This window comes from Halichoerus grypus, chromosome 1 (assembly GCF_964656455.1).
Source record: "Halichoerus grypus chromosome 1, mHalGry1.hap1.1, whole genome shotgun sequence".
Taxonomy (NCBI): Eukaryota; Metazoa; Chordata; class Mammalia; order Carnivora; family Phocidae; genus Halichoerus; species Halichoerus grypus.
Genome location: NC_135712.1, coordinates 42223989 through 42249315, shown reverse-complemented (window position 1 = coordinate 42249315; position 25327 = coordinate 42223989). Strand labels below are relative to the sequence as shown.

Below are 25327 nucleotides of genomic sequence, written 5' to 3'. Positions count from 1 at the left end.
CAGGATCCTGGAATCAAGCCCCACATTGGGCTCCCTGCTCAGTGGAGAGCCTGTTTCTCCCTTTGCCTGCTGCTCCCCCTGCTTGTGCTCTCTCTCTCTCTTTGTCAACTACATAAAATTAAAAAAAAAAAAAAAAAAAGAATTGCATTGTCTAATATCATACCCATTTGCCACATGTGGCTATGAGCACTTAAAAGGTAGCTAGTCCAAACTGAAATGTGCTGTACAATACATGCCCATTTTGAAGACTTTGTAAGAAAATAAGAATGCAAAATATCTCTTTAATAACTTTTGATTACATGTTGAAATAATATTTTGGATATACTGGGTTACAATGTATTACTAAAATTAATCTCAACTGTTTCTGTTTTTAATGAGTACTTAAAAATTTAAAATTTTATATGCACTTCACATTATATATCTATTGGACAGAACTGCCTTATAACCTTATGGTCTAATGATACAAAAAATGACTTTAAATGTGTGTATTTTGTTGCCCAGAAGTATAATGAGATGTCAATACAAGACTCTCAAGTATAAAAGTCAATGATAAAATAAAAAATCTTTGTTATTGGCTTATCAGGATTCATATTACCTGACAGATTTAGGTTTACAAAATGTGGTAGTTTTGTTCAAAATTATCTGCTAGTATGTAGCTGAAAAAAAAAAAATTACACTGATTTCTTAGCTAAAACTTCCATTCGACATACTGTCCTGGTTTTTTCAGATTTTCAAAGTCTGCAAACTCAATCTTACACTTCTTCTCATATACTTTAAAAGTATTTTGTAATATATGGATATTTAAAAGCTGTCAATTACTGAAAGAAAAGCACACTACCTGGATAAGCACACTGCAGCAGAGCTATCGATTTGCCTCCAGGAGCAGAACACAGATCCAGAACCTTCTCCCCATCCCTTAATTCCAGAGCCAATACTGGGAGAAGAGAGGCAGCATTCAGGAGATAGTATTTTTTTAGAATTCCAATTTGGTGTCTTTCTGAAGGCATTCTATCTGGAGTTCTGCTAAGGTAACACTTCATTGATTTAGGATAGTAGGGTAAAGATCCTTGAAAGAGTGTGTGATAGCCCTTTAAATGTAAATCTTTTTCCAGTTCAAAGGAATAATTGAATCTGTTAAGAAGGATAGCATATTGCCAGCATGATGGAGATATTAGTATATCCCTAGAAATAGAAAAACAAAAGAATATTAATATTACATATACAAACACAATTTTATATTACTAATCAAGTGAATGGGGTCCTAGTTTCACACTTACCTGTGATTTTTTTCAGAGTCAGGATTAGTATCACTGACTTTGCCCTTTTGCCATAGGCTCTAATATGGCTCAACCTACCACTGTTACGACCCTGCCTTTATGTAAAACTTTAGTATTTTATTCATCATGGGTTTTCTTTCTTTTGTATGAATTGTGCCCATTAAAGTATTATTTGATTGTTGAGTTTTAGGGGCCCCTTAAATTCTGCACCAGAGAGGAATGCCTCACCTGCCATTCAGCCTAGTCCCTTCCTGCAGAACATCTTGCCAAAAACACATGGCCTGTCTTTATATACCTCTGAATACATCAAAAGAGATGTCAGTCTATCACTTTGCACAAGTGTTTTTCAAAAGACAAAATTTAAAACCTGAGACTATTAATATTGGAGGGAAAAGTACTATCATTAAAGGGTATTTAAAGGAGTGAGTGTTAAAGTCTTCCTCTCATGAAATAAAAGTATGGAAAACTATAGTGAACCCTACAGTAACAGAGTTAATGAGGCAATCAGTGGTTCAGATGATACAAAACCAAGGATGGTTTAAAAATCACTTATGGATTGACAGCACCGCCCACCCTCCACCCTCCCGCCTTCACCAGAAGATTCTCTTTCCTAATTTTTTATTCGGTCCAACAGTTAGATCTCTTAACAGTCAGAAGCTCACATCAACTGACAGATGATATAGCAGGAAATATTTAATTTATTTACAAGCTCACCTTTCTAGCTATTTGGGAGCCTCATTAACCATGGTCAATTAAATAAATCCCAGCTGCTACTCACCCTGGAGTTGCCTAGGTGAGAAATGGCTGGACTGAAATGTAACACCTGCGACTGGAACTGTGCCAGGTGAATTTCAATTGCGGGCTAATATGTGAAACTGCTTTCTCCTTCACTGCCTCTTACTATGATGGTCCACCATCAGAGGAGCCCAGTGTGTCTGTTTCAGGAATTTTGGAGGATGACAACCTCTTTTTTTAAGAATGTACTCTGCAAACTTTAGCAGGCATCAAGTGTCTGTAAAAGACTGCTAAGCCCTACCACAGGATTTTCTGACACAGTAGGCCAGAAGCACGGCCTGAGCATTAGCATTTCTAGCAAGTTCTCCAGTGATAATGATGCTGCTAATCCTCAGGACCACACTTTGGGAACCACTGCATTAAAACAGACCCAAAGGGGAGATCTGCAAATGTCACTGCTATAACTTTTATTTCAGTCTATCCTAATCTTACCCTTCCAAACTGGATGAAAATCTACCCAGGGTTTTGACTCATTTAACAGAGAAATAATAGTCAGAAACATAATTTAATTAATACAGATTGGAGTGGCTTGTTTCTTTAGCTAACAAAGGTAGGACACTTTCAATTGGTTAATATCTGACAGAGCAAATCTCTTTTCTTTTTTTTTCCTTCAGAATTTCCAAAGCTATTTTAGAATGTTTATTCTTTCAGATGAACTTTAGAATCAGTTGGGTCAGTTAAAAAATAATTTATAAAATATTTGTGTAGATAGCAGAAACCTTGACTAGAATTATATTAAATGCAGTAAATCTGGGGAGAATTAATATCCTTATTGTATTTAGTCTTTCCAACCCTGACTACATTGTTTCTCCATTTAGTCACATTTTCTTTCAGATCCCTTAGTAAAGGTTATTAATCTTGCATATTTCCTTTTAACCTTATTGTATGTTAGTTTAGGAACAGTATTTTTGTGTATTATACAATATGTTAAATCTTGAAGGATGAGGAGGAATACCATAGGACAAAATGAGAAGGGAAATTCAAGGACAAAGGCAATAGCCCAGGCACAAACGTATGAAGGACAGTGCATTTGGGTAATTAAAAGTAGTCTGGTGTGGCTCATGGCAGATTATATGGGTCAAATATAATATGATAAAGTTCACTAAAGGACTCTAGGGGAGAGAACCTCATTGCATTTAAAAACATATACTTATTGGGGCCCCTGGGAGGCACAGTCGGTTAAGCATCTGACTCTTGGTTTCAGTTCAGGTCATGATCTCAGGATCTTAAGATCAAGCCCCACGTGGGGAGCTCAGCAAGGAGTCTGCTAAAGCTTCTCTCTCCCTCTCCAACTGCCCCTCCCGGCACTCACTCTCTCTCAAATAAATACATCTTGGAAAAAAAAACAAAACAAAACATGTACTTACGGCAGAGTGAGTCAGCAATCTTCACAAATTATTCTCATTCTTTAACAACTAGATAAAATAAGAACTTGCTTAAACAAATTTTCTGACTCCTCCTAACCTATATGCAGCCTTACTGAAGTCCTTGAACTTCCTGGAACAAGTTTTCTTTAGCCTTTACCAGTCTCAGGATAAACTGCTCCCTCTGCCCAAAATGACCTTTCTTCTGACCTACAATGGCCTGGCTGACTCCCCTACTCTCTGCTGAGGGGCCGGTTTAGGCTTTATCTCCTCAGGGAAACCTTTCTACCTACAAGCGAATCCACCTGCTCCACCTCACCCTGATATTAATAATAAAAATTACTGATCATATGTTTACAATATGCATTTTGCCTGCTTAGCTCATTTAACAATCACTACTGTGAAGGACAGCTATTACCCCCATTTTAGAAGTTAGGTAACTGAAGCTTTCAGAAATCTGGCAACTCACCCAAGGTTCTATCACTATTAAGCAGAAATACCTGATTCAAAATCTGGCTGATTTATTTTTTTTTTTTTAAAGATTTTATTTACTTATTTGACAGAGAGATACACAGTGAGAGAGGGAACACAAGCAGGAGGAGAGGGAGAGGAAGAAGCAGGCTTCCCGCGGAGCAGGGAGCCCAATGTGGGGCTCGATCCCAGGACCCCGGGACCATGACCTGAGCCAAAGGCAGACGCTTAACCATCTGAGCCACCCAGGTGCCCCAAAATCTGGCTGACTTTAAAGTCTAACGAAGTGTGAGTCCTTGGTACTGTAGCACTAGCGGCATACCACAGGGGAGAGGCAGAGAATTTTCACTCCAACCCTCGCCTAGTGTCAGTGCCCTGGCCTCCCACTGCTCCTAACAGTGGGAATAGCCTGATACACGCTGCCCTGAGCACCTGCAATGGGACCACTTGATGAAGGGACTGCTCAGATTGCTCAGGCTGGTGCTTCCTACCCCTAAGAAAGCAAAACTGCATATTAATGTGGGTCTCAGCACCCCACCCATCCTGCCCCACCCAACTACCAGTGATTTCCCCTCTCCTTAGCACATGCGCACACAGACACGCACACACACTAACACTCCAGTGCACTGGCAGGATGATGCCCCTGGGGCTGGCAGGCCAATGGCTACTCAAGTCCAAAGCTCTGACTGGATGGACAAGTAGCCCAGCAGACAATACTGGGAGCGTACATTAGAGGGCTTAAGACGACACTCACCAGGCACTACACTCCAGGACTCCTCTGAAGATTCATGAGGGGTCTGAAGCTGTTCCACTTACTGGTCTTCAATGACAGAAGTTTCAAGTACATCAGCAGAGAGCAGAATTGGGACCCACAAGTGACCTGAAGATGTTTGCTAGTACCTCCACTGACCATTTTGAAAAAAACTATGTACCCTCTGGCACGTTTTAAGTTGACATCAAAATCTTAACCACAGATTAAGAACGTAATTTCCAGCATACTATAAAAACTGACATTTTAAAATATAAATTATACCACTTTTTAAAATGGTATATAAAATGGAACCTAAATACCAGAGTGATTTTGAAACCCATCATTATCCATTTAAAAACTGTCATGAACTGACTCTTCCTGAACAGGTGAAAATTTTACAGTTCCTTTTTCTGTTTACATTCTATTTCCCCATATAACTTTATCTTAACACATTTTTGTACTTGAAATCTTTTATTACCCTATCGTACTTCTCTGCCATAAACACACACACACACATACTAAATTTGTTTTCACTATGGCCTAAATCTCTAAGTGTTAAAATGGTAACTTCTGGATTCAGTTATCAGTAAAATTATTAGTATAAAGTTGATCAAAATATTTACCATAGATTTCATAATTATTAAACATAAAAAGGAAAAGTGTCAGGAAATGGATCTCAATGAAATGAGCTTCCCCCTGACCCTGGTCCCCATATATCCAGAGATGAATATTACCTAGGGCTGTACCGAGTCAGGGTCCAAATCAACTACATTCCTGTTTTGTATTCTTACAAGGGCTGAGAAAAACCTTCACTTAAATAAGTGGGTAAGAATTAAATATATTTTGTTACGGCAATGTCTCTCTTTTTGACTTCTATTTCTTTCTGAGTTATATTCCCAAATCACTTAATGATCTATCTTCAAAAATATTTTAAATGACCTGTTAGTTGACAACTCAACTGGAGCTCCTTTACTTTTTGTTAAAAGCAAAACTTGGAAACCACCTGAACTGTCAAAGAATTTGTTAGTCATTAGTCATTTACTTTCTCAACCCTTAAAATGACATTCCAATAGTCTCTGACAGGTAGAGGTGTTGTCACCCTGGAGAAATGCAATGTGGAAGAGTCAGGATGGTGAAAGTGTGTCCTTTTTTTGGAAAGTGGGAGAAAGACAACAGAAAAGCAGGTTGGGAAAGGAGAATAAGTACTCCCTTAGGCACATAAGGATCAGAGTAGTTTTGTGAAAGAGAAGACATGAAAACTGAAAATCTGAAAATCTGGAAGTTGATTGCTGTAACTTGCCTGTGCACACATATCCCTTGAAAAAATTGTATTAATGTATTATTTGGACAATGTTATTTGACATTATTTTCATTCAGTCACAGGCCTGGATTGGCCATTAAAATTGGTACTTTTTAACTTCTGACTTTTAAAGGGGCTAAAAGTTACTAATTCACAGGGATTTGCACAAATTAAGGTTGAATATTTGTGTAAAGCTAACATAAGGGACAAAATTGAAATAGAGATACTAGTTCATTTCTGCTTTCTCCAACCACCCCACTCCATCCCATTCACAGATTCTGCTAATGCAATCTGCTATATTTTTTCCCCTCATAGTCAACTATGTGAACTCTGGAGAAGAGTGTCTAAATAAAAAAATATTCACAGACAGGCCAGACTTAACTGAGGCTCTTTTGTTTGCTTTGCTTTCTACAAAGTGCACACAAAATTTCCAAAGTTCATATAAAGATTTCCAATTAATCCTCCCCTCATATATATTTGAGGGCAGAATATATATAATCCATCTTTGTATCCCCAGTGGTTAGAACAGTGCCTGGTTTATAAACACTAACTTGTGAATAAGTAGATGACTTGCTCAAGTCTTAAGGTATTGGTTCTTCAAGACCCTCCCTTGTCAGAAAAAATAACAATAAATTATGACAACACAATCGTGAAAGAATTACAATAGCTGTTATCAACAAAATGCAATGGAAACACAAAGGCAGAACTAATTTTGTCAAGGGTATATGGGACAGCTTGATGGGAGAATTGGTTAAAAACAGTAATAGTAGGGAAAAATGAAGGGGGGGAATCGGAGGGGGAGACGAACCATGAGAGACTATGGACTCCGAGAAACACTAATAAAGGGGATACAAATGAAATCCAAATTAAGAAATTTCTCAGGAAGAAGGAAAAGCATTTGGTGGGCATTTAGATTTTGATGGAGGCAGAGTAGTGGTGTACGGCAGTCCACAGTTTTGGAGCCCCCAAACTGTCAAGGTCACTCAAGGTAAGAGGTACATGGTGCAGAGCACAGGAAAATTCAAAGCATGAAGCTTCCAGGTGTCCTCTCCAGTGGAATCATGAGCAAGGACAACTTTTCCCAGCAACAATGTGTGACCATATGCATAGGAATACTGACGAGTAGGAAGGCTCAACAAAAGCTTGGCATCTAGATTTTATTGGGGCCCAGTCACACAAACATGATCAACTGGCTAATCTTTATTCTCCAGCTCCTTTAGAGGTCAGAGGTGGGAAGCCAAGCTGATACCATGACCCACAGCCCCGACCACAAATCACACTGTTAAGACTTTCCAGTGTGGCCCAATGCCCCAGGTAAACAAAGTCACTCTTAGGCAGGACATTCCAAGGGCTTAGAGGTAACCTCCTAGGAGCTGAGGGTAAATGTCAGACTTATTTTTGATTAAGTTTCATTCTTTACCTTGAAGGTGTGGAGGAGAAAAGAGGAAACATACTGATGGTGATACCTTCAACAAGTGAGAAAAAACATGCAAGTGGCAAATGATAACATAGGTTTAGAAGGGAAAAATAGCATGCTTCTGAGACTGCCTAGTACCAAACTAAGTGAAGTTACCAGAAAATACTGAGAAGAATGTAACAAAGCTTAGAGGGGACTGCACAGCTTGAGATGGCAGCATAGTGAGGGAAGTTCAAAGTCATGCCATGAATGGGCTTACCTGAAAGATAATGTAGGTAATGAGCAGTGCAAAACTTGAACCCACTGTAAACAACTTTAAAGGCCTGCTCAGAGGGTAACTTTTAAAAAAGGTTATTGCAAAACAATAAAATTTAAATAAATACTAAATCTTCCCCACTATCTAAATCTCTTAGATAAGACAGGAAACTAAAAATAAGTAAATCCCTTTCTAGGTAGAAGACAACAATGCACTCACCTTTCCCTGGAAGTAAACAGACTCTGCAAGCATGACATTATGTCTTCCAAATAAAAGTTAAATATATATATATATATATATATATATATATATATATGTTCTTACTTCCCCATGCCATCTTCCATGCTCAGACTACTTTCTAATCTCAGCCTTTATTTTGCCCATGGCAAATTTAGCACATTTATGCAAAATTTAAATTACCATGAAAACCCAACAAAAAGGTAGATGAAGCAGAAGGCACACCTAATTAAATGGATTTGAGGTTCACTGCTCATTTTGTTTAGGGTCAAACAATAATTTACAAATCTGTCTGAGCACATTAAATAGAAAAATAACTCATTACAGGGTATGGGTAGCCAGACTACTATAAAATCTGAAGACAATATACCTTTTAAAACCTCTTTTTTTTTTTTTTAAAGTTATCCATGAATGCCTAATTACACCGCAGGTGTGAGATTAGGGGTTAGCAGTGGAAATTCTTGAACCAGAAAGCCTAGACACAAATCCCTGCTCTGGCACTTACTAGCTAAGTAAACTTGGGAAATTACTTAAACTGTATAGTTTCATCATGTGAAAAATGGGAAACAGACCTCAGAGCTTTGTTCTGAGGATCACATAAGGCCAATACGATCTGGCACATAATAAGCATGCAGTAGGTGTGTGGTTGTTTGGCTATTCTACGTGAGTAACTTTACATACAAAAACATATTGAATTTATTACACTTCACTATCATCCTTCTTTCTTCTCTGTGACAGAAGACATCCATTTTAAAATCCAGTTTTGAAATAGAAACCACAACCATAAACTACTTTTTCATATTACAGTATTTACAAGTTTCTAAGACAGTGTTATTTGTCCTAAAATTATCTCAGAACCACCTCAGACTTTATTATCAGCCAATACTTAATCTGTTTTAAAAAAAATGCTTAAAGCTGTCCTTTGTAAATGAGAACGTGTTACTGAGTTGGTCTAAGAAGAGATTTAATAAGACAACAATGTGACTAAATTCCATTGTCTACAGCTACATAACCTTTTTTTACTGAGCAAACTGTATTGGGCTTTTGCAGCCTAGCTTCAGAAGCACCCTCTTCTTTCAGCCTCAGTTACCTGGTTCTTTTTGCTAAGGTAACTCCTGTTAAGTCACCAAGGCCTGGCTTCTCCTCAGGTCTTTGCTGGCACCCTCAGGCTTTGTTAAATAAGACAAGGTTCTCCTGCCTATTTCTATCAGGATATTTATGGAATTAATAGTTTATATAGTTTTAACCAGCTGCCTATCCCCCAGGAACACCAGACTGCAGGCAAACTGGATATGGGGACTGTCTTGCTCTCTGTATTCTACGGGGAATGGAATGTACTATGTAAGAACTCAATGTAGGCAAGGGAGACAAAAGAAAAAATGAACTATGAGGACTTCATCAAGACAAAAAACTTCTGCACAGCCAAGGAAACAATCAATGAAACTAAAAGGCAGCCTACAGAATAGGAGAAGATATCTGCAAATGATGTATCTGATAAAGGGTTAGTATCCAAAATATATAAAGAACTTATAAAACTCCACACCCAAAAAAAAACAATTAATTCGGTTAAGAAACGGGCAGAAGACATGAATAGTCATTTTTCCAAAGAAGACATACAGATGGCCAACAGGCACATGAAAAGATGCTGAACATCACTCATCATCAGGGAAATATAAATCAAAACCACAATGAGATACCATCTTACACCAGTTAGAATGGCTAAAATTAACAAGTCAGGAAACAACAGTTGTTGGTGAGGATGCAGAGAAAGGGGAACCCTTTTGCACCGTTGGTGGGAATGCAAACTGGTGCGGCCATACTCTGGAAACCAGTGTGGAGGTTCCTCAAAAAGTTAAAAATAGAACTACCCTATGATCCAGCAATTGCACTATTAGGAATTTACCCAAAGGATACAAACATACTGATTTGAAGGGACACATACACCCCATGTTTATAGCAGCAGTATCAACAACAGCCAAATAATGGAAAGAGGCCAAATGTCCATCGACTGATGAATGGATAAAGATGTGTACGCACACACACACACACACACACACACACACACACAGGAATATTACTCAGCCATCAAAAAGAATGAAATCTTGCCATTTGCAATGACGTGGACATAGCCAGAATGTATTATGCTAAGCAAAATAGTTCAGCCAGAGAAAGACAAATACCGTATGATTTCACTCATACATGGAATTTAGGAAACAAAACAGATGAACACAGGGGAAGGGAAAAAAAAAAAAAAAAAGAGAGAGAGGGAAGCAAACCATAAGAGACTCTTAACTATAGAGAACAAACTGAGGGTTGCTAGAGGGGAGGTTGGTGGGAGATGGGCTAGATGGTGATGGGCATCTGTGCTGAGCACGGGGTGTTATATGTAGGTGATGAATCACTAAATTATACTCCTGAAACCAATATTACACTATATGTTAACTAACTAGAATTTAAACAAAAATTGAAAAAAAGAACTCAATGTAAAGAACCCATGGAATAACATTCTGACCAAAGGCAAAAATCACTAAACATACAAATCAAACTTATCTCTTACTTCTATGCATGAAACATTTATTTTCAATAATACATTCAAAGAATTTGTGTGTGTGTACACGTGTTCAAAACACAGCCTGCCAAAAACACAGGGAAGAAATATGATAACCAAATAAAGTGACTCTAGCTAAGACAGAGCTGTGCCAGCTTTAAAGATTTATTATCTTCTGAATTTCAGAAACTAGTCAAATACCCTCAAAAATTTAAGATTTTTCTGTTACAGTATAATTAATTTTGTCAAACTGGTGGGATTTCCTGTTTCAAAGATCAAAACAATTGCTCAAGGCAAGGCCATAACAATTTTTTCCTTACTATTACTACAAAGATTTCTTTCTCCCCTTTTCATTTTCCTATGATTTTCCATCTATTTCTTCACAGTTCTTCTCTTCTGTAGCCTCTGTAGGAAAAGGGCAGCCAGATTTAGATTCCTTTATCTTTTATACTCACAGCACCCCTCCCCCAAAAAAGATTTATTTCGTGTTCTATCATAAAGCATCAAGAGATGAATTATACCAACCTTACTGTATTCCAGGCATCTCCAAGTTCTTTGGAATACTGTTTTTCAAAATGATCCAATACAACTTTGCAAATCTGTTTTGCAAGCTTCCTCTCTGATTTTGCTTTCAGCTATGATGACAAGAAAACGCTGTTGACACAATCTGACACTACAAATGTATTAAACTTCAAATAAGCAGGTTTTTTTCTTAACATGTTTTACGATTATTACTAGTTCTTGCAAGGGAGCATTACCTCAAATGTAACAAAATTGTATTTATGATAAAAGAGGGTTTCTTCAAATAATTATTGCTCAAATGTAAAGCAAAGGTTAAAGGATTTGTGGCGTTAAAAAAAAAAGTGGACTTAACAGAAGCTGCGTCAAAGGAACAAAATTAAATAAGCCACTCTAGGTGTTAACATTTGGGGAAACTGAGTGAAAAGCCTATGGAAGTTAGTATTATCTTTGCAACTTTTTTTGTAAATGTAAAATTATTCTAAAAAGGTTATTTCAAAAAAAAAATCACTCGTTTCCTGTGGAAACTTCCTTGCAATTCTATTTCATTTACTCACGCAAAGTTTAGCGAGGTATTACTATGTAACATTGTTCTAAGCTCCCACAACGGAGCAGCTGACAGTCTCAGGCCCTGTGGAGCTTGTATTCGGCTCAAAGCTTAAGGGAATAGGTATTCAGGTCTGCCGTTTGGATTACAGACAAGTTACGGGGGGCACAGGTGAGTCTTGGGAGAAACCGACAGAGAACGCTCACGAGAAGGCGTTCGAGCATTCAGCATTACTCTAGGACTTTGGACTGTGAAGCCACAGAAACCAACAGCTCGCGAAGTCCCCCCATCCCGACCCCCTCCCTCGCCACCTCGGCCCGTTAGAGTGTCTGATTCAGTCAGAGGCTCCCAGTCGAGTGCCAGCCCTCACCCGGGTCAACATGATCCCTCCGCGAGATGCCAAACAAAAGGTCTACACCACTGAGCATCTAAAACCTCCAGCAAATCAAAAGCACAGCTTCACATCCGAGGTTTACCCGCATTCACTTCTACCCCTCGCTTTTCCGGTTCAACTTCCCGCGAGATACTGCTTTGCCCGTGTCGTCGAAATCTCGCCAAAAAGAGGTGTAGGTCCCGCGAGAGGCACGCGCGCGCAAAGTTACTTCCGCCGGCCCCTGGTGGAGGCGGTGCTTACTCCTGAGGGCGTAGCTAGACCCTTGGGCGGAGCTTGAGTGGCTGGAGCTTCAAGTGAAGCCTTGCGTTGAACAGTGGTTGCTGCGTGCTGGTGGTTCAGTAAAAAGAATTGTAACTTTGCCACTATTAGATTTTGTATAATGATCATTGTAAAATGTTCTCAGAGGCTAAGCTAGTTACTGAATCTACCAAATTTGATAAGTTCCCTTTAGCTCAGATATTTAGAACGAAGGGTAAAAGGGATGGATATGATGAAGAAATTAGGCATGTTATTTCCTAGAGATGAACAATGGGGATAATCTCTTTTAACTGAGAGAGTTAAATGATTAATTGAAATACACAGTATAGCACTTAGCACCAAAGGTAGGAAACAGTAAACGCCCAAATGTTAGCTGCTGCTGTGTCTTATTTTCACTATCATGATCTTCAAAATTATCATCACGTTCTGATACCAAATACCTGAAGACCAGAATGACCCTAAGCACTAGCCTCCCACCCTTTACTAGGGGCAGTGTTACATGTTCTGAGGAAAGTACTACACCCATTCTGATACGAACGGCAGTTTATTTGCTCCTTTAGTGTTACTTTTTAGTTGCTCCCTTGTAACAGCAATCAGCAATTCATCAGGAAATCAGTGCTTCATATGGTCCCCGATATTTAATGAGCATCATTTTGAGACCTTTGATGTTCAAAATATCAATATAGGCATATACCATAGGTACAAATCTTAGAACCATGTAAAAAGAAAAATATCGCCACTAATGTGATTTTGAAGCTTAATATATTTACTTAAACAAGTTCCCCAGTAATCTAAAAATGAATTTAGCTTTGGTGGAAAATAAAATAAAGTATTAAGGAGTGAAGTGATTAAATGCATGCAGTTTGTTAGTTGCTTAGAGAAAAGTCATTAGTGTTTCAGCCTCTGTACATAAGAGATTTTATAAATTTTTTTCTGTGCTCATTATGTTGTATTTATTTAATTAATAGGGTAGTATAATTGCAAAATAGACATTTAAAAGACTTTTAAGGAGATAGTAGAAATCATATACACTATATTTCTATTAGGGAAAGGGGATGTGTAATGCTTGGAAAGAAGTCATGTCATATTGGTTCTATTATATTATTTTTGCCTTTTTTTAGCATGTTTCTACTTTATGATTTTAAATAAGCTAATGCTTACTGAAGAAAGTGTAAAAACAAAAGCCTATGAGAATGAAAATTGAACATAATGCCACTAGAAATCATCAATATTGACATTTTGATGTATTCCTCTAGTTTTAAGCATTTTCAAGTTTGATCAAATAGTACATATAATGTATCCTATTATTATAAGCATTTTCTTATATTAAAAATTCCTCATATACATCATTTCTAAAATTTGCATAGTATTCCAAGGTATGGAGGTCACTATACTAACTTACCTTCTTACTGTTGATAAACATGCTTGTTCATCGTTCTTTGCATGTCTGATAACCTTATAATTTTTTTATGTTCTTAGTTTGAATAGGTTTCAAATCGTACTAATTATGTTCTTTTGTAAATTACCACCTCATGTCCACTTATCTGTGTCTTAGTGCTATTTTTACTTACATTTATTTTAGAGATGTTAACCATATCACATTTTCAAGTACTTTCCCATTTTTTCTTATAACCCTTTAAATGTAAAAATATTTAAAAATTTTATGCAATCAGTTCTTTGATTTTGTAATTGATTCCATTGCTTTCGGCTTGGAAATTTCTTCCCACAGATGCAAGCAATTATTTCTGTTTCTTTCTCCCTTTTTTTCCTTACAGTTTGATCATTAATATTTAACCCATTAACCTATCTAGAATCAATATTAATGTATCATGAGAATGTTAGTGGATTTCCCCTACCTTATACCAAATACCTACTGAAGAATAAACAAAGTTCCACGCTTTATTTTAAAAATAGAAACTGTTACCAGACTTGTTTTAAACCACTGCAGATATAAGAAATTGAGCTGACACAAATACCAGAAATTATATTTTATTATTACTATTTTAAAGAATAAAGCAGCTTAATATGTACAAAGGAAAATAATTTTTACATACCTAAGCAATTTTATTCTGAAGCCATTAGATATAAGAAGTGTTTCAGGATGAGTATACTTTATAGACTTCTGTGCATTTTATGAATTTTCATATTTACATAAAACATTTCTCAAAACCCTTCACATTCACGTGGAGGTTTATGTGTCAAAAAGATAAAGACGGACTTTGTAGTAAAACAATCCAACGTCAAGAGACTATTAGCTCCTTAAAATGAATGGCAGAAAAACACAACAGAGAAATCCACCATCAAAGCAAGGGAACAAAGCTTAGTTACAGGCAAACTTGAACTATCATTTCAGAATAGCTAATTAGCTGAGGTTCTCATTTTATTATTTTAGGCCTCCAAAGTGGTGTGTACAAACTCTATCAGACAATCCACTGGGACTGGGAAGTAAATATAACTTGTATTTTTATTTAATTTTATCAAATCTTTTAAAAAAATTTGGGGGGAGTATATGTACAAAGTGCAATAGAAAATGTATGTAACTTATGGGCTGAAACTTATCCCCTCAAACTTCACATGCTGAAGCCCTAATACCTGAGAATGTGGCTGTATTTAGAAAGTCTTTCCAGAGGTGATTAAATTAAAAAGAGGCCTTTAGGGTGGGCCCTAATCTAATCTGACTAGTATCCTTATAAAAAGAGGAAATTTAAACCCTGAGACACTAGGGATAAACACACACAGTGGAAAGACCATGTGAGGAAACAGGGAGAAGCAGGCCATTTATAAGGCAAGGAGAGGGGTGTCAGAAGAAACCAATCCTGCCAACAAGGTTCCAGATTGATCTTGGACTTACAGACTTCAGAACTGTGAGAAAATTAATTTCTGTTGTTTGATCCACCCAGTCTTTGGTAGTATGTTATGGCAGATCTACCAAACTAATACAATAACTTAAACATTTACTGGAAAAGATGTATTATAAAAATCTGTAGGGGCGCCTGGGTGGCTCAGTTGGTTAAGCGACTGCCTTCGGCTCAGGTCATGATCCTGGAGTCCCTGGATCGAGTCCCGCATCGGGCTCCCTGCTCGGCAGGGAGCCTGCTTCTCCCTCTGACCCTCCCCCTTCTCATGTGCTCTCTCTCTCATTCTCTCTGTCTCAAATAAATAAATAAAATCTTAAAAAAAAAAAAAAAAAAATCTGGAGACCACTGACTCATTTACCTAGGTCATAAATTCTGTTTACTCATTAGCACACAGAAAGAATTTACAGCTCAGGCTCTAAACAAGCAAATAATTTTCTTCCTATTTTTCCTTCAATAATAAGCTGATCCCCTTCATTAAAGGTAATGCATTTCTGATTTCTTTCCCCCAAAAAACAGGTTTCCATTATTGTTTCCACAAAGCTAATGGATTACTGTTATTTTGATAATTTATAATCATACTTTTTTTAAGAATTTATTTATTTATTTGAGAGAGAGAAAGCAAGAGAGATCACAGAGGGAGAAGCAGACTCACCACTGACTGAGCGGAGTCCCGATGCAGGGCTCGATCCCAGGACCCTGAGATCATGACCTGAGCCGAAGGCAGATGCTTAACCGACTGAGCCACCCAGGTGGCCCTATAATCATACTTTAATGTAAGTCTTCAAATATATGAATTTGTTCTTTGGATCAGCTGGAATATATTTCTTGATAAATTAAATAGTATTAGCAGAATCTCAGTTGCAAAGTCTACTCCACTTAAGAGAAAAACTTAAGTATTAAACAAAGGGTAATAAAGTTTATAAGCTACAGCTTTATTTGTATAAGCAGTTTCACTTTTGATAAGCTTTTGACACCAAAGAGTATTATATTTCTTCAGTGCAGAATGGGAGAAACTGCATAACATGAATAGCATACCATATAGAACCGAGTATCAAATAAAATAAAATATTATCACAGTAAAAGAATACTTAGGGATCAGCTGCAAATAAAATGGCATCTTCTACAGATAAATGTTTCTGGACTATTCAAAATACATTTTACAGGGGCGCCCAGGTGGCTCAGTCGGTTGAGTGTCTATTGGCTTTGGCTCAGGTCATGATCTCATGACTCCTGGGATCCAGACCAGTGAAGGGTTCCGCACTCAGCAGGAGTCTATTTACTCCTTCTCACCCTTCCTCTGCCCCCCAACCCTGCTCATGTGCACGCTCTTTCTCTTTCAAATAAATAAAATATTTAAAAAAAAATAAGTTTTACATGTTAAGTCCTTCATTGGACACTTAAAAGACCATTTAATTTTAAGCTTGCAGAAAGCATGGCACTTAATTTTTACCAAATTTTGTTTGACTCTCCCATTATAAAATAAGCAAAATTTGGGGGCACCTGGGTAGCTCAGTTGGTTAAGCCTCTGCCTTTGGCTCAGGTCATGATCCGAGGGTCCTGGGATCAAGCCCCACATCCGGCTCCCTGCTTAGCGGGGAGCCTGTTTCTCCCTTTGCCTGCTGTTCCCTTTGCTTGTGCTCTGTCTCTCTCTCTCTGTGTCAAATAAATAAAATCTTTAAAAAGTAAATAAATAAAATTTTAAAAACTAGTTTGAAAAATTGAGGAAAACACACAACCAGTAACTCTAAAAAATTCATTATTAACATTTTATAACATTTCTAGTGTTGCAAGGAATATTTTATGTATGTCATATATGCCTTTTGTGTTAGAGGCATATAGAATTATCTTTTAAATAAGTAAAAATATATCTTTGGGTCAGTAATTTTAATGTAACAAAAGACAGACATTGGATCATCTAGGATCATAAGGTGATATGATATTTTTAGCTGCCTTTAAAATGACAATATTCTTTTCCACATATATGAAAACTTGTGCAGAGAAAAAAGGTTTCATGTAAAATAAAAAGTCATTATTTTTATCTATCAACTTAAGATTTCTTCCAACAGTCATATTTGAAAATTCCTTTTCTATTTTCTTACCAAAAAGAAATCATTTAAATTTATCAAATGAAAAGCAAAACCACATACTGATATAAATTATTTTTATTGTGTGAAAATGTCATAATTCGTGAAAATTAAGAATAAAAATGCAGCATATAACAAAATAGGCATTTACTTGTTAAAAGCAACCTGGATTTACAAAACTTCTTTTAAAATATCTTTAGGATACTTTAAGAATACAAATCAATTTTTTGAGAGATATATAAAACATTTATTTCACTTTATCATATATTTAATTTCAGAATTTTTATTCATTTTTAATAAATGAACTCAGTATTATTGTACACTACAGTAATCACTTACAGGAAACAAAATTTTTAAACTTTTATTTATTCTCAAACTAGATGAAAATTAAAAGGATGACAAAAGTATAAGTTTAGTGTATAAAAAAATGAATGAATGTAAATGTTACAAACAGGAACCAAAAAGATGTACAAATAAGTTTTTCTCTACAATCCAGTTCAAAATTTACATTCTGTCTCCTTGTGTTGCTTTTCCTTATATTTCAGCCACCTATCAAATTTAGACTGTTATGAATTTTATATCTGAAGTAGAATGCTTTTTACTCAGTGTGCCTGGTGTCCTATGCACGAAACTTCAAAAGACTGCATTATGATACTGACTACAGTAATAAGTGACCCAATTAATGAAAGTTCAGGGACTTAAAAAATGTGACTAAATGTGATGCTCCAAAGTAAAATAATCATATTAAACTGCCTTAGACATACTTAATCTTGTTATTGTCAGATACAAGTATATGTTTGTTGTCAGTACAAGTTACCAAACTTACCAATTTTATCAAGGTAATAAGGATTTATGTTGTTTATAGCATTTCACCTTGCTATAAATATATATACTTTCAATTAAATGCAACATTATGAATCTAATACTCAAAATATATATCTAAGAGTTTGCCTAAATAGAGAATCCATATGGATGCCATTCTTCAGTGCAAGGGAAGTGCTATTATTTTAAATTGAGAAAGGAAGTCTTTCCGTATAAAAGTAATTTTAAACCAACATTTTTATTCTTATTGATTTAGTACCCAAGCATTTCCTGGTTATAAAACCAAGTCTCTGTACCCACTGTGGCTTTTTCAGTCTTTTTGCCTTTATTTTCAAGACACAAAAGAATTAGAATAACCCAAAAGAGTCACTTCAGCTTCTGAGAGAATGAGGGAGTGACAACAAGCACCTTGATCTGAAAAGGTCTATCCCATAAAAGAGGTGTTCACTGAAAATTTTAATATCTCACATAGCATTTTTATTAATATAAAAAGCATTTAGATCAAGAAAGTATTTCAAGCCTCTTTCATTTATTGTGATCATCACCAAAAGAAAGCAAACAACAACAAAATGAACCCTCCTTGGGTAGTGTTTTCAGATAACATAATTTGGAAGAATAAAGATCTAAGAATCTATTTTAAAAAGGTATTATTTTAAAATTAGGTACAATTAGGATGTACACTTCAAGAACAATACTATCATAAAACATACCTGAAACCATATAAATTTGTCCTGTTTGTATAGTTCATGTTTGTCAACTCCATTTCCAGACACAATTTAAACAAAGCATCTATAGAAAAGTGCAGTCAATATCATAGTAATTAAAATTCTTATAAGTTTTAGAAAAATATAAAAAGTTAAAAACTTAGGTTATAAATTTCCAAGAGTTCCCCTTCCATGCACGTGTATCTTACAAAAAATGTGTAAGATACAGTAACAAAGACTATTAAACAAATAGTAAAGAAAGTGTGCAGAGTCCATTGGCTCTTTTTCTGAAGAGGTTTTCCTTCAGGAATATGCCCATGAGTGGAACTGTAAAATCCAGAGTCAACAGTAACTCCTGCTAACTTGATTCAAATGCTCATCCCATCTACTGGTCATTTTGCTTCCTTTTTTTTTTTTTAACAGTTAATAACATGGATAATTGTCAGATCAGTCAGGTCTTTGGCTATTCATCTCCTTACTGAAATTGCTATGGTTATCTTGCCCCAGTCATCAATGTTTAGGGTTTTTCCTCTCTGAGAAAGAAGGTCCTCTAGTTGATCTTGCCTGCATTAAAAGAGTGCACGCACGTGACTCGGTTACGAAACCGCATCGTGAGAGTCATTGTTAGGTCTCTGTCGCACAGCCAGGGGAGGCAGTGGCTTTCCGTAGAAATCTACATAAAGAAGGAACACCAAAAAAAAGTCATGGTAAATCAGAATTTTTGATACAATTCATTATTTTCCAACCAACATGTTTAAAAAAGAAAGGTGCTCCCACTTGATGGGTAAAATAATGGATGAAGAAAATAGACAAAAAAAATCAAAATCCAAGAAAACTTGAATAAATTCAAAACATAACCACTAGGATAAATTCCTAACTCTAGATTATAAATTAATTTCTACTTGATTTAATAAAAAGCTGTATCTAATATATATATTATTTTTATTTTCAATTACATGTTCACATTAGAATAAAACAAATAACAAATATTCAAAAATCTATGGATCCTGTTGCCAAGGCCCTGATAAGTCAGTATTTGTACCATCCGTGTTCTCATCCAATGGTTATTACTTGTAGGTATTTTGAGAAAAGAATTAATTAATTATCTCAGTTTTCTGGTAAGTAGTAATCATTTACAATGATGCTTCACTATAATTCAGTGATTTAAGGCATATATGAAACAAAGAAAGTCTTATTTTACATTTCATAATAAGTTCCTGTCCCTTAATTATTATAAATTGGCTTAAATTTAATAACATATGTAAACCTTCAGTAAGTAATTATTTTCTAGCCTATTACCTTAAAATTATTCTAGAAGCATAGATTTTTAGGATCACTTGAAATAAATATGTTGAAAATGTATTAGAGGCCTGTTCCAGTTTCACATATCTTGAGAGTTTAGCTAACTAGCCCTTCATGCAAATAAGCACATGCCCTAGAAAACAGCCTGCAAAGTCAGAAGTAAATGTAAGTTCCTGATATAACTTACCCAATGCCCTTTGTGATCAACAGTCTCCCTCACCTGCCACGGTCTTCTGTTAGATAAGACCCTGGTGGAGCTTACAAAACTACACTCTTTTTGTTTTGAATTCACCAGTCTGGCCTTAGCATATGGCCCAGATTCTACAGCTCTCTGCCTGCACCCTGCCTTGATCTCCCCCTGTGGAACCCTCAAGGTATGGCATATACTTCCTCCAGGACCTGTGAGTAATAAACTTTTCCTATTTCAATTTCTACTGTGGTTTTTTTTGAACCACGACTTACCATCTAGCATCCAGGGGTCCTAATGAACAAATATTAATTTAACAAAGTCATAACACATTTAAGGAGATTGGAGGTCACCACTCCACCCTAACAAGAAGTAAAAAGCTGAACAGACTACAAAATCAACAACTCATCTCATTTCCATAAGAGGGGAGGTCACAAGACACACCACTGCCCCAATACTGGACACAGGCAAATATAGGGAGTTTCAGTTTACCAGAGCATATATTCATAAATGGAAACTGCCAAAGGAAGGAAAACTGCCTGGTAGGAAAACCTGAACTTTCATGAACTGCTGGAGGCTTAGTAGGAACAAATCGGAGAGTTAAAAATTCCAAGGAGACTAAGTCATAAGAGAATCCCTGCGATATTGTGAAATTTATCTCCAGGAATGTGAACAAATTCCCACAATAAATACTGAAGAAAAATCCCCCTCCCACTTCTGGCAGGGGAGGAAAAAAAGAAACCATTTTGAAATACCCCAGAGCACTCTGTTCTGGGGAACAAGGCCTGCCCTCAGGGGAAACTAATTAACTAGAGCCTAACCTACCATGGTATCATCAAACCCTAACTGACCTGGGGAAGGAAATCACCAATTCCAGCTGGCACTATCCATTTTGTCCACTTAATGGGGACGAAATAAAACTAAGAAACCCTTGTGAAGTTCAGAGTCCAGAGGCAGAGACTCAGTAAAAGACTGAGATCTAATCAGAGAAATATGGAACACTTCTCCTTCCATCACCCATCACCACCATATTACTAATGGCCAATTTACAGCAGTTCCTTTCACCTGGTACACCATGTCAGACTATAAAACAAAACAAAACAAAAACAAGGCATTCCAAAAAGGGCAAAAAACCCAAGATCCAAAGAGACAGATCAAGCATCAGAAGATATGGCAGGAATGTCGGAATTATCAGGCCAGGAATTTAAAACAACTATGATTAATAAGCTAAGAGCTTTAGTGGATAAAGTAGACAGCATGTAAGAACAGATGGCAATGTAAGCAGAGAGATGGAAATCCTAAGAAAGAACCAAAAAAAAAAAAAAAAAAATAGCTGCTAGAGATAAAAAAAACCACTGCTACAGAAATGAAGAATGTCTTTGATGGGCTTATTAGTAGACTGGACACGACTGAGGAAAGACCCTCCGAGCTTGAGAATGGATCAATAAAATCCTCAGGAACTGAAAAGCAAAGAGAACAAAGACTGGGGGGAAAAAAACAGAAAAGAATATCCAAGGGCTTGGGACAAGTACAAAAGGCATACCTTATTTGTAATGTGAATACCAGAAGAAGAGAGAGAAAAAAGAACAGAAACAATATTTGAAGCAATAATGACTAAGAATTTCCCCCAAATTAATGTCAAACATCAAAGCACAGATCAAGGAATCCAGAGAACACTGAGCAGGATAAATGCCAAATTCTATCTAGGCACATCATTTTCAAACTACAGAAAATCAAAGAAAAGGAAAAATCCTGAAAGAAACCAGAGGGGAAAAAAACACCTTTCCAACAGAGGCTCAAAGATAAGAATTACGTCCAACTTTTCCTCACACACCATGCAAACAAGGAGAAAGTAAAGTGAAATATTTAAAGTGCTGAGAGAAGAAAAAACAAACAAACAAACAAAAACACCAACCTAGAATTCTGTACCCTGCAAAATTGTCCTTCAAAAGTAAAGGAAAAATAAAGACTTTTTTCAAACAAACAAAAATTGAGGGAATTTATTGCGAGCAGATTTGCCTTGCAAGGAATGTTAAAAGTTCTTTAGAGAGAAGGAAAATAATATAGGTCAGAAACTCAGATCTACATAAAGAAAGAAAAAGTATCAAAGAAGAAATAAGTCAAATGAAAACGTATTTTTCTTCTTAATTGATCAAAAAGATAAGTTTGTTCAAAAATACTAATAGCAACAATGTGTTTGATTACATATATGAAGGTATATATCTTATGAATATGTATATATACATATATACACTTATACATGCTTATATATGAGTCAAATGAATGACAGCAATGACACAAAGAACACAGAGAAAGGAATTAGGATTATTTCATTATTTTAGGTATTTGCACTACCCATTAAATTTATAGTGTTGTTTGAAAGTGGACTTGGATTAATGAAAATGTATACTGCAAACTCTAGAGCAGCCACTAAAAAAAGTAAAAAAAAAATTAGGATAACTGATATGCTAAGAAAGGAGAGAAAATGGAATCATATAAAATTCTCAATTAAACCCACAAAAGGCAGGGGCACCCGGGTGGCACAGTCAGTTAAGTGTCCCCGACTCTTGGTTTCGGCTCAGGTCATGATCTCAGGGTTGTGGGATGGAGCCCTGGAACAGGCTCTGCCATCAGCAGGGAGTCTGCTTGAGATTTTCTCTCTCCCTCTGCCCCTCTCCCCACCCCGTTCCCTTTCTTTTTTTCTCCCTCTCTAAAATAAACAAATCTTAAAACACACACACACACACACACACACACACACACACACACAAAGGCAGAAAATGAGTGGAAGACAAAAATAGGAACACAGAATGAAGGCAACAAGGGCACCTGGGTGGCTCAGTCCCTTAAGCATCTGCCTTTTGCTCAGGTCATGATCTGGGGGTCCTGGGATCGAGCCCTACATCGGGCTACCTGCTCTGTGGGGAGCCTGCTTCTCCCTCTCCCCCTGCCCCTCCCCCTGCTTGTGCTCTCTCTCTCTCTCTCTCTCAAATAAATAAAATCTTAAAAAAAAAAAAAAAGAATGAGGGCAACAAATAGAAAACAGTAATGGATATGGTAGATATTAATTCAACTATACCAAAAATCATTTTGAATGTGAATGGTACAACTGCAACAATTAAAAGATAGAGATTGTCAGAGTGAAGCAAAAAATATGATCCAACTATAGGCTGTCTACAAGAAAACCACTTTAAATATAGAGAGGTATTAGGAGAAAATGGTTTTACAAGCAACTATAAATTCCAAGCAACTAGTAATAGCTGCAATAAATCTTGATGTAACAGTGTAACATAATGAATTAAAAGTATAGATTTCAAAGCTGGACAGACCTAAGTTCAAATCCTGATACTGCTACTTAGTAGCTATGTGACCTTGGAGTATAAGTTCCTCCTGCACAAAATGGGGTATCTCTGCCCATCTTACAAGGTTTTTAGGAGAATTAAAATGACATAAAGTACTTAAAGTGTTTAACAATATGCCAGGAACACAGAATATACAGTTAGTATTATTGCTATATTATTGTTATAATTTAAATTAAAACAATCATTTTTGACAAATTTTAAGTATGACTTCTCTAACTTCTTAAATTCAGAATTAATGAGAATTTTAATACATAACAGAACTCAAAATTAAACCAGAATGAATATACTTCCTAATGTGTTATACTTCTAGAATTTAAAAGTATCTTCCTAAAAAGAGAAATCAGATACACATAGCAAGAATTATCTTTTTCCCTCCCAGGAAATTATTTTATTTTTGCAGTAAAGATTTTGTATTATTTCTTTGCCAGAAAATAAAATCATTCTATACAAAGTAGGTTTCTTATTGTCTTAACTGTGGGGCATATAAGCCGATGTTAGTACCCAACTGATAATTGGGCACTAACTGATAATAAACCAACTTAATTGCTAACAAACATTTTTATAAAGAGTTTCAAACTTTTCAAAAATCAAATTGAAGGGTAGTAAAAACTGCATACAAAATTTTATCTTCATTCACATTTTAAGATTAGAAATATTCTTTAGTGCATTTGGTATTTCTAGCTAACAGAATCCTTGATTTATTTCTCATAATGTATAACACATAACATGTTAATGAAGTATGGGTTGAGAGTGTTTATATAGTAAAGGTATTCTTTTTACATCTCTTTTCTCAATGCATGCCTTACCTCTTAAACTGAGCAAGCATTACAGATAGTATTAGAAAAGTAAAATCAAATTGCTAAAAGCAAATGTCAATTATCAAAGAACAAGAAAGAATCTGCCTTAAAAATTCCCAGTGTGACTATAAAAAATTGTTTTTCATCCCAGTAAATTTTAAGTGCCAAGCCACTTGCAGTTAACTTTTAATTACTACTCTAGTTCATTATGTATCTGTTGTTTACTTGCCATTCACCAAATGCAAAGAAATATGTACAAAATTAGAGAAAAGAGGAGGATGCAATTATAAAATTGGCAGCTATCAGCATCTCCGATGAAGATCTCATGATAAACTCTAAAAACAAACTTAAGGTTTTTTATTCAAAATTTTAATTATACCTGCTTTCTTCCACATTAATGAAAACAGAGTTGATTGTACTTTTTTTTTTTTTTTTAACCCAGGTTAGGTATATTTAGACTTAAAATTTATGGGAAGAAAATGATAAAAATATTTTAAAACTTGTGAAGTTATAGTGTTTTCTTCTCTGCTCTGGGAAGCTACATTTATTGATTAATACTGAAAACTGACTAAAATATTGGGATATGGTGGACTTGAACTTAACTAATTTATTACAATTCTTTCTCAGAAGTTCTAATTTAAAAACAAACAGGAAAGTGAGCACAAACAAAACAAAATGACCTTCTCAACCTATTTTCGACCTTTTTCCACCTGTCCTTAACTGCGTTCCCCCTGAATACCACCATTACTTCTTTTCTCCTCGTTTTACAAAATTTCCTTCAGAAACAAGAAACTATCATCCCCTCCTGCATTAATCCAGTAAAATTACAGCACATTTATTATGGGCAAAGAATTCCTATCATGAGATGGCGACTAAAAAAAAAAAAATCTGCACACCCTCCATTCACTTGAGTCCCTTCTTTTCTCCTGAGCTCTTGAATCTTACTTGTATTGGCCAAGAGACATTTCCAAATAGATAAGCCTACAGACACCTCCAAAGCAGGTTTCCTTCCTCAAGTATTTTCAATCTCAGAGATAGCACCAACCTTCCAGCTGCTTGAGTAAATAATCCTCTATT

At 36.1% G+C, this 25327-nt stretch overlaps 2 protein-coding genes across 6 annotated transcripts in view; both read right to left on the bottom strand.

The window, feature by feature from the left end:
• Positions 1-12030, bottom strand: part of NSUN3 (NOP2/Sun RNA methyltransferase 3) — a 51593-nt gene extending 39563 nt beyond the window's left edge. Inside the window, exons 1-3 of one of the 2 annotated variants that reach the window (XM_036097329.2) lie at positions 11853-12030; positions 10942-11051; positions 839-1182 (exon numbers count right to left, since the gene is read on the bottom strand). In XM_036097329.2, coding sequence (XP_035953222.1) covers positions 839-1182; positions 10942-11051; positions 11853-11864 — 466 coding nt within the window. In that variant the 5' untranslated portion in view covers positions 11865-12030. The remainder of the gene's footprint in view (positions 1-838; positions 1183-10941; positions 11052-11852) is intronic. The other variant, XM_036097330.2, reaches the window with a different exon arrangement.
• Positions 12031-17139: 5109 nt separating this feature from the next.
• Positions 17140-25327, bottom strand: part of ARL13B (ARF like GTPase 13B) — a 67138-nt gene continuing 58950 nt past the window's right edge. For all 4 annotated transcript variants that reach the window (XM_036097325.2, XM_078060965.1, XM_078061014.1 and 1 more), the window contains one exon: positions 17140-19275. In XM_036097325.2, coding sequence (XP_035953218.1) covers positions 19199-19275 — 77 coding nt within the window. In that variant the 3' untranslated portion in view covers positions 17140-19198. The remainder of the gene's footprint in view (positions 19276-25327) is intronic.